General features: G+C 38.9%; 3 protein-coding genes across 6 annotated transcripts; 2 read left to right on the top strand and 1 right to left on the bottom strand.

The window, feature by feature from the left end:
* The first annotated feature begins 430 nt into the window (after nucleotides 1–430).
* Plap (phospholipase A2 activator protein) lies at nucleotides 431–5,417 on the top strand. The gene is made up of 9 exons (XM_089851968.1): nucleotides 431–745; nucleotides 803–999; nucleotides 1,067–1,288; nucleotides 1,351–1,699; nucleotides 1,764–2,085; nucleotides 2,157–2,373; nucleotides 2,443–2,562; nucleotides 2,630–2,920; nucleotides 3,735–5,417. Exons 1-9 carry the CDS (start codon nucleotides 606–608, stop codon nucleotides 4,307–4,309), a joined length of 2,433 nt encoding a protein of 810 aa, XP_089708094.1. The 5' UTR covers nucleotides 431–605; the 3' UTR covers nucleotides 4,310–5,417.
* A 1,315-nt stretch (nucleotides 5,418–6,732) lies between these two features.
* On the bottom strand, nucleotides 6,733–7,782 carry LOC149625191 (transcription elongation factor 1 homolog). The gene is made up of 4 exons (XM_089851967.1): nucleotides 7,670–7,782; nucleotides 7,287–7,435; nucleotides 7,146–7,216; nucleotides 6,733–6,998 (listed from the first exon to the last, which is right to left on the bottom strand). The coding sequence occupies exons 2-4, from the start codon at nucleotides 7,400–7,402 to the stop codon at nucleotides 6,934–6,936; spliced, it is 252 nt and encodes an 83-aa protein (XP_089708093.1). The 5' UTR covers nucleotides 7,403–7,435; nucleotides 7,670–7,782; the 3' UTR covers nucleotides 6,733–6,933.
* A 1,015-nt stretch (nucleotides 7,783–8,797) lies between these two features.
* LOC149625190 (putative glutamate receptor) lies at nucleotides 8,798–13,480 on the top strand. Of its 4 annotated transcripts, none has more exons than XM_089851966.1 (9): nucleotides 8,798–9,854; nucleotides 9,917–10,020; nucleotides 10,075–10,165; nucleotides 10,254–10,267; nucleotides 10,340–10,539; nucleotides 10,596–10,813; nucleotides 10,872–11,173; nucleotides 11,249–11,675; nucleotides 11,932–13,480. In XM_089851966.1, exons 1-9 carry the CDS (start codon nucleotides 9,825–9,827, stop codon nucleotides 11,980–11,982), a joined length of 1,437 nt encoding a protein of 478 aa, XP_089708092.1. In that variant the 5' UTR covers nucleotides 8,798–9,824; the 3' UTR covers nucleotides 11,983–13,480. The 4 variants fall into 4 exon arrangements, with proteins under 4 accessions (XP_089708092.1, XP_089708091.1, XP_089708090.1 ...); XM_089851965.1 differs by having other exon boundaries at nucleotides 10,337–10,539; XM_089851964.1 differs by having other exon boundaries at nucleotides 10,254–10,539; nucleotides 11,249–11,542.
* The last annotated feature ends 277 nt before the right edge of the window (nucleotides 13,481–13,757 follow it).

The following is a 13,757-nucleotide window of genomic DNA, read 5'->3' as shown; positions in this document are numbered from 1 at the left end:
GACTAGTGACCCCCTATTCCAATTTTTTTTAATAGTCACTGACTAGTGAGACGCATGGTTTACGAATATTTGGGACATTTTTTTACTAGTCAAGTTGACTAGTGAACCCCCAGATTTCGATTTATTTTAGTAGTCAAGGCAATTTTTTTAGTAGTCAAATGCCTTGACTAGTGCCTTATGTAGAGCCTTGAACGGAGGAAGTTGACTAGTGAACCCCAGATTTCGATTTATTTTAGTAGTCAAGGCATTTTTTTAGTAGTCAAATGCCTTGACTAGTGCCTTATGTAGAGCCCTGAACGGAGGAGTTGTATTTGCGCACGTTGTCACCTCCGTATTGTTAGGGATTTTTCCCGCGAGCGCGAAAACAGTGAGTTTGATTTAATTCAGTTCATAAGTGCATAGCTCCATCTCTTGGCTCCCGGAAATCTTGAACCTACTGCGTGAAAAATTCAAAATGGCTGCCGGTGTATGATTTTTTCATTGTCATTTATGGTTCTCGAACTCATAAATACTTCCACAATTAATTAACCGTTTTAAGTTTATTTTAAACGGTTTTAACGTAAGATACTTAGAAATTTCCAAGTGTAATAAATTACATTTCAATTATGGAAACCCCTTATCGATTACGTTGTACACTGCGAGGCCATTCTATGGATGTAAGAGCCGTATCAGTGGCTTATTATCCTGATGATGCAGTTGTCACCGGCTCCCGGGATCGCACAACTAGATTATGGAAAACTAACGAGTAAGTTAGTTTTCTTCTATACCATTAACTTAATGATAATAATTAAACATAATTAAGGCAAGAAATTGGTTCATATTTTGAATCTCAATGCATGATGGGTCCGACTAACTTTGTGTCGAGCGTGTGTTGCGTACCTCCGTCAGAACAATACCCATACGGGTTAATTATCGTGGGAAGCAACGATTGCTCCATTTACGCATTTTCAATAGATTCACCAGTTCCTAAATATAAACTGCTTGGTCATAGCGGAACTGGTAAGTCTAGATCTTAATGCAAAACGCGTCTTTGGCTTCCTTTTTTTTTAAGTTAGTCTACTTTTAGTATGCGCACTGGCTTCTGGGAAGTTTGGCACAGTTGTAAGTGGTTCGTGGGACAAAACCGCGCGTATTTGGTTAGGACAGAAATGTATGATGACGCTAGATGGACACCAAGCGGCTGTATGGGCTGTTCATATTCTTCCCGCCCAGGGCTTAACTCTTACCGGTTCCGCTGATAAAACAATTCGTATGTGGCGGGCCGGTAAATGCGAGAAGGTTTTTACAGGTCTGCTCGTTCATTTCTGTAACCGGAAATGGATTATATCTAAAGGTCTTCTTGACTAATAGGTCATGAAGATTGTGTTAGAGACATAGCCTCAAACTCCGCTAAAGAATTCCTGTCATGTTCAAACGACGCTACCATTCGATTATGGGCTGTGACAGGAGAATGCTTAAGAGTTTATCAGGGACATACCAATTTCATATACGGTATCGCCATTATTCCCGATACCGATATGTTTGCGACTGCCGGTGAAGATAGGTGTATTAAAATCTGGAGATTGCCTCCGGAAAACGCGTCTAATTGTAAATCCATAATGGACGAAGATGACGAATGTCTTCAAACTATACCTATCCCCGCTCAATCCGTTTGGGCCTTGGCTTGTTTGTCAAACGGTGATTTAGTGGCCGGGTCCAGGTGAGACGTGAATATTATAACAATACTAAGATATGATTAAGCGTCACGCCATTACCATTTTTAGCGACGGAGTAGCGCGCATATTTAGCCGTCATCCTCAAAGACAAGGAACACCCGAGGAATTAAAAGAATACGAAGAAGAAATAGCTAAAACATGCGTACCCGCCACTGATCTTGGTGGAATAAAGTTAACCGATTTACCAGGCAAAGAAGCGCTTTACGAACCCGGTAAACGAGACGGGCAAACTAAATTAGTAAGGGATGGATCTAACGTAACGTGTCATCAATGGAGTGCTAGTGATGGGCGATGGCTCAAAATTGGCGATGTAATGGGTGCCAGTGGAGGAACTGACGCGACATCGGGTAAAGTCCTTCATGAAGGAATTGTAAGTTGCACGTTCGCGGTGGCGGCGTTTAAGGGAAAGTATTAACTCTTCATTACTCGTAATCGGTAAAGGAATATGATTATGTTTTTAACGTTGACTTGGATGGTGAAAAGTCTTTGAAACTGCCTTACAATGCGGGCGACGACCCATGGATATGCGCTCAAAAATTTATTCACGATAATGATTTAAGCCAATATTATTTAGAACAAGTAGCTAATTTTATAATCCAAAACACAAAAGGAATGACAATTACCGCTACTACAACTCAAGCTTACGATCCATTTACTGGCAAGTTCTTTTGCGTGCGAGGCGTACGTGTTAATTAAAACAATGTTAAGTATAGGGTTATCTTTACAGGAGCTTCTCGTTACGTTCCTGGTGGATCGACCATACAGCAAGAAATGCAAAAGGACAGTCAACAATCGTCCACTGATCCTTTTACCGGTGCTGGTCGATACGTTCCTACTTACACTCAAGGTAAAGTGTTCGAAGGGATATTTAAAAACAAAAAGGGAAAGTTTCGTTTCCTTACTTTTTCTTTAAGGAAATGAAAATGAAGTTCGAAGCAGCGCGCCTTCACGTTCAATACCGGATTCAATGATGGGAAATCCTTATTTCCCTCAAAAAACCTTTGTACGATTTGAATCGGCCCCGAATGTCCCTGGCTTGTTGAGTAAACTCAGGGAGTTCAACGCGGACATGTTAGGTGACGAACAACTATTAGAGGATAACATCAAAGAATTTGAAGATTTGCTCAAAGTTGTCACGAACAATGATGGAAAACCTACTAACATCCAAATTCAAATGTTGATCAAAATTTTGCAATGGCCTTCAAGTAAGTACGATTTAAAGGGACTGTAAAGAAGGCACAGGGAGCCCACCGGTCCTATAATTCCTATAAATTCCTATATTTTTGAACCTGTCCTTTATTATCCTATAATTTCATGAAAGGTCCTATAATATCCTATATTTTTGACTTAGTCGAAGTTTTCGTATAGTTTAGCATCAAATTTATCAAAACTTAGCTTTTTTTTATCGAGATCACATTTGAATAGACACCGAAATTGTGGAGCTCGCTTAGGATTTTTTATATATTATATTATGTTATATTTTAATTAAGTTCTTCTGAGTTTTCAAAGTAAAATCCAATTTGTTATTTTTTATTTTTTGGGATTTTTCTACATAGTTTAAGCCCTAAATTGTATTATATTAGAGCATTTTTAGCCCTATATTTTCCTATAAAAACACATTTTTTCTCCTATAAAATCATATAACTCCGGAAAAAAATCCTATTTTTCCTATAAGGAATTTAAATTTAAGAGTGGGCTCCCTGAAGGCATCGGCGGGTGGGTAAAAATTATTTGATATACGTCAGAGGCACGTGACCAAGGAGAGGCGTGGTTCAAAGAAGCTTAGTTCGTTTTATTTCGAAAACCACCACTTCATGGAATTGGCGCTGCAATCTCGCGAAAAACAAGGACTAGATGTCCAGTTCCACTCCATGAGGAGTCTTTGTATCTTGGCATCACGTGATGTCTATGACGTATTTCAAATAATTTTTACCCACCCACCGATGCCTTCTTTGCAGTCCCTTTAACATACCTCAATCTTTTATCACTGATGAAGTGATAATTGTTTACAATACGTAGAATACATCTTTCCTGCCTTGGATGTCTTGCGATTGGTATTAAGAATCGCCGATACAAACGAAGCTCTTAGCGAGCTTTGTGGCGCTGATCTCTTACTCAATAAAGTTCTACCGCAATTGCAAACCAATAATTCCCTCCCCGCTAATCAAATGTTAGCCCTTCGTTCTCTCAGTAATTGGTTTTCGCATCCTTCTGGTCAAAATTTATTAACCATTCATAGAGATTTAGTCTTAGGGGGTGCGATGAATTGCGTCGAATCTTCCAACAAAAATATTCACGTTGCGCTTTCGACCTTACTCCTAAATTACGCTGTTTTATTGGTTTCTCGCGGGTCAAACGTAGAGGAGAAGCTTCAATGTTTATCAGGTGCCGGGGTTATTTTACAAAATGTATCCGATAATGAGGCGTTGTTCCGTATTTTAGTTTGTTTCGGTACTTTAATGTGGGGGGATCCAGAATCCATAGCTTTCGCGCGCACTTTAGACGTTCAAAATACGCTCGAACGCTTATCAGACATATCAGATCCGGCTAAAGTAGGTCAATGCGCTACGTATTTAGCTACCTTATTGAAATAAATTAATTTAATTTTTATTTTTAAATGGAAATCCCGCCCGCTTAAAGGAACAAACAATATTTTTATTATGAAACAATGTTACATTGGGTATGAATTATCAACAGTTGGAGATATTGCATCTCTATTGTTGCAGCATGGATAAAGAATGCCCGTGAGCGTGAAATTTGTTTTCACGCTGTAGGATAGGCAACTCCCTATCTCGAACGACAGCTTATTCTGTATATACTCTGTTACAACATCAGTTGTCAGCAAGCGCAAAGCTAGGTCTCTATGTAACCTAGCTTTGTACGTGTTGACAAGAGACAAAAAACTTCAGGATCTTCAGGATTTAAAACATCCGATTCCGCGAGTTTTTTTATCTCGAGTGCATGCACGGACCTCTAGGCCTTAGTTTCAAATACATGTAGTAGTAGGCTGTAGGCAATTTCACACATATTTGAAACTAAGGCCTAGAGGTCCGTGCATGCACTCGAGATAAAATAACTCGCGGATATTTTAAATCCTGAAGATCCTGAAGTTTTTTCGTCCCTTGACAGCACGTACAAAGCTACGTTACATAGAGAAAGAGAATGAGCTTTGCGCGTGCTGACAACCGATGTTGTAACAGAGTATATACAGAATAAGCTGTCGTTCGAGATAGGGAGTTGCCTATCCTACAGCGTGAAAACAAATTTCACGCTCACGGGCATTCTTAATCCGTGGTTGCGGGTTATAATTCACTTATAGTGAAAAAAAAAACATGTGAAATGTCTTAATCTAGTAGATTTGAAGTTCATAATAAAAATATTTGCCGCATTTCAGTAACAAAGTGAATATAACCTATTAAGGTAACACGTAATATCTGCACCTTCAGGTGACGTATTTTATATTCCCTTTGAAAATTAATATAACTAATATACCGCCCTGGAATTCTTGTATGAAAATTGTTCAAAATGTGATATTTTGTACAGTGAAACTGTGTTATCGCTAAACGATGATATACCTTAAGAAATATAAAAAAATGAATTAATTAATTTCGTATTGGATAAAAAAAAATTTAAAAAAACAAAAAGAACGAGTGAAAGCTAATTTGATTTGAGTATTTTAAAATTAAAAGTTATATGTGTTAATTGGTATCATTTAATTTAAACGTACTATAGTAACTAGATGGCGATATCGATATATGCTTTTTCTCAGAAAGATTACTGTGGTAAACAAAACTAAATGCTGGAACATGTGTTCAGGTTGGTTGTCTTTCGCTAATATCGCGGACATTTTAAATATTTACTGTCAAAACAAACAGTACACTTCCTTGAAACTTGCTGGCGCCGTGTAATATGAGAAGCCCAGCCTCCATTATCCTAGAATAGTGTCGCTCCCCCCCCCCGCGCGTATGATTACCTTCCCGACCGTGGCACAAGGAACAAGCCGTGAATAGGCTCATAAAGTAGGGGATGCCAGCTCTAGTACCTAAAGTAGCGCATGCTAGCTCTAGTACCTATGCTAGCTCTAGTACCTAAAGTAGCGCATGCTAGCTCTAGTAGACTAGTACCAGAGATTAACGTTTGGATTGCCACTATCTTGTACTATTTTTTTATAAAACTATGACGTCAAGCTCTTCCTTGATTGGTTAGTTCCTGTAGGTGGTTGAGTGGAGGGTTTACATGCCATCTACAGTCTCCTTTATCCTAGAATAGTGTCAACCCCCCCCCCCCCCCGCGTACGATTACCTTCCCGACCCGACCGTGGGTGAATAGGCTCATAAAGTAGGGGATGCTAGAGATTAAAGTTTGGATTGCCACCATCTTGTACTACTTTTTATAAACCTATGACGTCAAGTTCTTCCCTGATTGGTTAGTTCCTGTAGGCGGTTGAGTGGAGGGTAGTTTCATGGAGGAAGGATACGAGCTATGGGCTCTATAGGAGAGGCCAACTAATAGGCGCGCGGGAAGCCAAAAAGGGTCACGGTGGCGCCGCCAGACGGCGAGTAAAGTAACTAAAGTTCAAACAAATTATTGCCCTATAACGTGTAAAAAACAGGTATTTTTGGGTAAATCGGAAAAAAAGACAAATTTCTAGCGTTTCCTTTATTATTTTTGCAGTTAGGAGCGCTGCAATCAATAATTAACCACATGTTTCGATTTGTTGTTTTGAATTTTCATTAAAACTTTAGTTACTTTACTCGCCGCCTGGCGGCGCCACCGTGACCCTTTTTGGCTTCCCGCGCGCCTATTAGTTGGCCTCTCCTATAGAGCCCATAGCTCGTATCCTTCCTCCATGATAGTTTGCTTCTCAGTTTACATGCATTGCCATCTACAGCCAAAGGCAGGGAATTATCAATGAAGTGTACTTTTTGTTTTTATATCTATATACTTTTGTTAACGTTAATGAACAAAACCTAAAAATTAAATTTACTTAGTCTATAATAATAAATTAAAGAACAAATTTGTTTCAAAATGTTTATTATACAAATGAATGCTTATGAGGAAAAATTTTGGTCGTATGAAATGAAATTGAACATTGAGAAAATTTGTAAGACAATTATTTTTTTTTTTTTTTGTTGCTCCCTAAATGAAAGCTTTATACACTTGGATTGATTATTTTCTTTATCCTATTTCGCAAAGATTTTTTTTGTGGAATTAATCGTTATGTGTTCGCTGATTCGCAAGCGTCAATCCAATCACTGTAAACATCAACTGCTTCCGAAAGGTCTAGAAACAAATGGGTCTCTATTATTTGTTTTCTCTCATTAAAATAGACAAAATGGCTGCCCAGGTACGTTTGCGCGTGACATTTAACCCCTTTTATTCTTTCCCTGATACAAGAATGGAATGGCGTCCGCAATATTTAGAACTTACAATTTATATTTGTTTGAAAATCTTCCAGACAAACTCTGCATGTTATTCTCCCCGTATTCCTTACGCGATCCCTTTAAAGAAATAAAAAAATTTAAACTTAATTCTTACATTACCGGATGCGACAGTTATTATAACGTTTACATTTTGACTTCGCATGACTTTTCGTGGTTACAGAAGGGACAGTTGAATTGCGTTTCTAATGGTTCAATGTTCTTTTTCTTAGTTGGGGGTTTTCTCTTACTTCTGCGACGACCCATGTTGATTAATTAACGTTAACTGTTGACTTAATTCTGAAAATCAATGCGATTATTTGAATGCAATTTCGTAATATTTAGGAAAAGCCGACTTAAGTTTATTCATTTTAAAAACAGACACACATTTAGCCGCTCTTCAAAACACTAATCTATTATTATATTTTACCAACAATACTTTTTTCTGTTTCTGGGCGGGGTTTTAAAGGCTATTTTAAGGTTTACTAATTACTATTAATTAATGTCATGGATTTATTTATAATTTTACTTCACCTTTTTGATTTCAGTGTCAAGATGAATGCTAACGTAACGTCTTCTAATTTTTAGGCCTTTGCGGCTCCCGTTTTTTTATCGATACTCGATAGCAATGGCTACTTTGTTTATAGTTATCCGTTGCCTACGTTAATCAAGGCCTGTGCGCGGTAGTTTCGAATCTCATTGGTTTAAGAAACGCGACTTCTTATTTTCTCCCTATTTTACCGCGAGATTTCATTGATAGCTGGACCAAAACGCGCGCGAAAATTACTATTTAAAATTCCAAGCGCGAGAAAATGATCATTTCAAACTATTTAGGTCCAGCTAATAGCGCCTCAGGTGAGAGAATTTGGCAACTTAAATTGCCAAACGAAAAATAAAAATTGGCGCCGCACACAGGCCTTGATTAACGTAGGCAACGAATAGATCCTATTGCATAGCCCACTCGATCTAGTGCGCGTGAGTTAGCTATAAGTAAGCCAAACCATGGATAAAGAATGGGCGCGAGGAAATTTGTTTTCATGCTATAGCTTTTAAATCCTGAAAATCAGTATTTATTTCGTCGGTTGTCAGCACGCGCAAACCTAGGTTATAGGTTACCGCTAACTAGAGACCTAACTTTGCACGTGCTGACAACCAAAGCTGTATAGAGGATATATCGAATAATATGCCGTCGGAGAAAGGGAGTTGCATATCCTCTAGCGTGAAAACGGATTTCCTCACGCGCATTCTTTATCCATGGCCAAACCAGGGATAGATTTAATTTTAGAAGTAGGAATGGAGAACAGAGTAATATGGGCGCGCGTCAAAGGACCCCTTCCACGGGACGGAGGGTTATGAACAGGCTGGGAAATAGCACACTTCCTCTGGTCCAAAACCAGTTTATTAATTGCTTGGACTAGTTTTTTAATTCAAGAAGTGGGGGTTACTGGTCCTCGGGACCAGTTTATTAATTTCAAATCTATTGGAGAGCAAAGGCTGGGACCAGTCCGAAGACCAGTAAATGATTTCAGACACTAGGGGGTCACTGGTCCAAAGGACTAGTTTAAAAATTATCCTTATTTCCCAGCCTGGTTATGAAAGTAGAGGCGGGTCATAGCGACAGAGGTAAAAAGGAATTGCGTATTTTTCGCCGTCCGCGTCAGCAACGTCATCAAAACATAGTTTAAAGGGGCTAACCGGCGCTGTTGGGGTGAAGTCCGCCCTCAGTTCAGGGGAAAACACCCAGCTCTTTGGCCATAAGGAATGGTGCCACCGTCGTGGTGGGCGGGTAAGCAATATGCTAGCCAACAGTTTGACCCCCCCTTCACCCCAACAGCTCCGGCCAGCCCCTTTAAGTGAGCCAATAAGATAATTAAAACTTTTCATTACGTGTTGGAGGGAGGGGCTCTATACTAGGCTATGAGTCGGACTGAAGTAAATACTAACCGTTCTCCATTCCTACTTCTAAAATTAAATCTATCCATGGCCAAACTAAGCAATGGATCGCATGTTTACAGCAAGCCGACTAAACGAATCAAGGGGTTAAAAACGCTGTTGATATTATTCTTGGAAGCCTAATTTTTTATTTATTTTCCATTTGCTAAGAAAACACTATTATTTCTAAGAAGCATTTAGGCCTTACATAGAAAATAATAGTCACTTAAATCATAACCATATTCGAAAAACATTATCAAGCACTCGCCTTTGATGGGAAAAATATATTTATATTTGTCTATAATGCAGTCTTAATGGAATTATCGCGTCATTTGTTTACTCACGCCATCATATTCTGAGTGACCATTAGGCGTTCTACTTGCTAAAGAATACGAACTACTTTAAATGTGTTAAGACGTTCATAAGTCTATTTTATCGGAAGTAATTTCTACATAAAAAAATGTTGCAACAATGTTTTCGTATGCAAATCAGTTTTCAAACGCCTACCTGGAAAAACAAGGGGTCTCACTTAAAGGGAATCCTACTTAATAGGCTTATCGTCACTCTTAATCGCGTAATAAACTAAACTTACGTGATTTGGAAATCAAATAATCTTGCCCCAATACTCATTCGCGATCGCGTCTAGTAGTGCTGGAACAATGGGAAAATTATCCCACAAAAATAACGAGAAATGTTATGGGTATTTTTAAATGAAAACGCGATAATTTTAGTTTAAAACTCTTCGCGTATTTTCAACATGGATCATGTAAATATTCTGGTTGAAAATGTAAGAATTTAAAATTTCATTAATTAATAATCAAAATTAATTATAATTCTGATATTTTGCAGTTTGAGCCATTTGTCAATGTAACTAAATTCGAGAATGGGACTGTGGATTTTACGGGTTACATGAAAGTGTTACTCAAAAATTTGGTGACTTATATGAACTTTAGGTAATAAACCTCGTATTTCGCAAAATATTGTATTTTACCTTAATTTTCTCGTAGCTACACATTAATGGTATCCGAAGAACGCACGTTTGGCAAGAAGCAGGACAACAATTCCTGGACTGGCATGTTTGGAATGCTTCAAAGAGGAGTAAGTGGTCATTTTACTGTCCACTATAAGCCTAAATTGTTTTGACTATTTAAATTTCGCGCGCATTTATCTATTATAATTACCGCAGGAAGCCGATATGATGTTAGTACCAGTGGCGTTATCGCAAGAACGCCTAGAAGTAGCTAACATGTCGCAAACTATTTCAATCAGTAGCACCAATATGCTAGTGGGGGTCCCGGTTCACGCGGAAGTCAGCTTCAGTTTTTTGGCCGCGGCAGACCAGCAGGTCCTCGTCGGTTTGGTTCTGTCATTTCTATTGGTCGTTTTGGTTGGCAAATTGGTCACCATTGTCGTGTGGGAGTTTGATGTTGGCGTCAGGTTTTGGACCGTCGTGGAAATTTTCTTTCAAAAGGGTGCGATTATTTCACTAGGTTGAACTTTTGACCTTTAAATGTTATTTTAAAACTAGGAACTTCAGCGATGCCCAAAGCAAATTCGGGTAGGTTTCTCGTCATTGGCTGGGTCCTGTCAACATTCGTGTTGATTACGGCCATTAGTAGCGTCTTGACGTCACTCTTATCAGTCGCTGGAAGACCCAGTTACATCAAAACGCTGGAGGATTTGCCAAAATTTCCAAACACCAAAGTCATTTTGCCGCAAGGTTCCTCAACAACCAAATACGTCGAGGTATTTTCCCTATTGGTTATGGAATCTTTAAACCTAACTTAACCTATCATGTCATAAGAATTCGCCGGACCCAATTATGAAGTACATATGGGGTAGCGTTGAGAAAGGTGAAAGTCAAATTATGCATCCGGAAACCTTCACGTCGGAACTGGTTCTGGAATCAGTGGCCAGTCAGCTTTTCGTCATCATGAAAAATATCGACGAACTGAAGTCGATTTTGCGCGACTTGTCCAGAAAACAAGCTAATGACAGCAAGGGTTGTAGTTTTTACGACATTTCGGAACCAATTCGCTTCATGACCTTGACCTTGGCGTTTCGAAGGGGATTGCCACACGAGTTTGTGGAAAAAGTCAACGAAATGTAAGTGATTTGATTGAGTTTTATGTTCTACTTTGGTGTTACGAGTTTACGACGTTCGAGTTCGGTTGAATTCAGAATATCGTGGACGGTGGACACCAGTTACCTTCGCTTTCTCGATCCTGGAGTTGATATCGAATACCGACGATGTCTCGCGAACAGAGGTGGCGAGGAAGAGGAAGAACCCTTGGGGTTTGCGCTCTTCAAAGCCCCTCTGATCTTGCTAGGAATAGGATGCGTAGCTTCGGCCATCTTGCTCGTTTTGGAGTTTGTCAAGCCATCTCGCTCGTCAATTCAAGTTGCTTCTTCGGCATCAGTGAACGAGATGACGTCATCAGCATCCTCCGCTATTCAATTGGAGGAGAAATACAGGCAAGATAATCCGGAAACAAAATCTCCGGATGACATTCTAATTCAAAGCGAAATATCCGCAAAAAATATGAGAGATATTGAGAGGAATCTAAAAATTCTATCCAGGCCCGCTAGTCATTGCACGCGTAAACGTGTACGTACCAAATTATCCTTTAAAAAATTACTGACGAATTTTAAAATTTGCCTGCCTACTAGGTTCAAATCAAATCCCTTTGAAATCTAAAACTTTAGAGGGTTAAAATAATGTGATAGCCTTGTTTTGTACCTTTCGGAACTAATAGGTTTTAAGGCTCTTAACGTTTTTCGCACTCTGGAATAGGCCTATAATTTCAAGTACATTAACGATTTGACCATTCATTTTTATTTTTATTTTATTTATTTTTTGGCAGGAGAGACCTTGCGAGAAGCCTGAACAACACTCGAGAAGCTTATCATCGTAAGCGAATGTTTGCAGCCAACCAGGGACGCCGTCTGTCGCTTCGTAACGATATGTTAATGAAGCATGGACTCTGGAGTGATGATCGTCTGATTTAGGAGTGGTATTATGGCGAATTTCACATTAAGGAACCACTTATTTTGTATCAATTCTAACCAGTAGTTAATTAGTTTAGCCACTTAGATAAGGGAGAAATGAGGTAAGATGGAGTGAAAATGATGATGGGCGACCTGCGGCACCGAAACTCTCCCAGTGTACCTCGCGCACGCCTCTACCCTTCGGTAGGCGATTGTTAAGTGCTACAGCGTAGCGCCATTGTATTTGTATGAGAACTAGCTTCTATTTTTAAGACAGAGGGGGCATACTTTACGATTCCGTACCGTTAGACCAAAGAGGAGGGAAATATGGAGATAGAAACGCGCTCTATAAAATCCGCCGAAAAATGGAAAAAATAGGGGGGTAGTAACAAACATTTCTGGTAAGATATGATTTAGGACGCACTTCTTTCGCGCAAGGGGGGACCTAACCGCCTCTGCCTCTGTCATCCCCTACGTAACTGAAATTTCTCTCTAGTATTGGTAGCCCGAAAGAGGAGAACCTGTAACGTCAACTGTGCGCGAATAAGTTGCGCGTTAAGAGCCGCGGCGTACCGTACATTTTCCCCTCTTCTCACTACGCAGGGATCACGGCTGCCTATGCTGATTCTCTCTCCCTATTTCCCTCCTCTTTGGTTAGACCCTACAAAAACGCTGAGAATGCTGGGAGGACTTGGGTACCGTAGCTTGGGGTAGAAAAGCAACGTTATAGGTATGGGAGTTACCACTCCATACCTCTCTCCTTCAAGAGTAGATATAGTCAAGAGTAAATAAACTAGGAATAAGGATTCAGGTTCCCAGTTGATTAATTCTTACGCAATCAGTTTAAATATCCAAGGCTATTTTAACTTAATAGTATGAATAATCACAATGACGTAGATGATAGTATTCACGTATTTATAAATTAAGGTTCAAAAGTTTCCTTATATAGGAAATTATGCAGTAAATATTTTAAGTAACAAAAAATTGTTACGAGGAAATTCAAGTATATCTTTAAATCAAATTTATTAGAATATAATAGACCGTTAGTTCTATTCTTTTAAAATTTCAATGGCGAATTCAGGAACAAAACGATTCGAAAAGCTCTCATTTAATGTTAATGCGATTACAACAAAATCACCATTATGATAATTACCTTTTTCATTTATTTTTTCTTCAATCGAATTATGAAATAGTGATAAATATGACAGGGTGTTCCAAAAAGGAACAAAGTACAGTAATTCTCTACACGATTTTGATTGCAAAATTTAACTTCTATGACATTTTGACACATTGAACACCCCCTAGATATGTTTTTTCGGATGATCCCTTAATTTAAGGAAGAAAATGAAAGACATTGTTACTTTAATTAAACCACTCTTCATCATACCTTGTGGAAAAATCGGGCATAGAAGTTACATTTTCGACTCAAAATCGGGCATAGAAGTTGCATTTTCGACTCAAAATCTGGCATAGAAATTACATTTTCGACTCAAAATCGGGCATAGAATTACATTTTCGACTCAAAATCGGGCATAGAAGTTACATTTTCGACTCAAAATCTGGCATAGAAATTACATTTTCGACTCAAAATCGGGCATAAAAGTTACATTTTCGACTCAAAATCGGGCATAAAAGTTACATTTTCCACTCAAAATCGGTCATAGAAGTTACATTTTCCACTCAAAATGGTCATAGAAGTTAC

This window comes from Phalangium opilio, unplaced genomic scaffold (assembly GCF_054372755.1).
Source record: "Phalangium opilio isolate 3A_F unplaced genomic scaffold, DU_Popi_V2 ptg000105l_1, whole genome shotgun sequence".
In the NCBI taxonomy this organism is placed as follows: domain Eukaryota; kingdom Metazoa; phylum Arthropoda; class Arachnida; order Opiliones; family Phalangiidae; genus Phalangium; species Phalangium opilio.
This window is presented reverse-complemented; position numbering and strand designations above follow the sequence as displayed.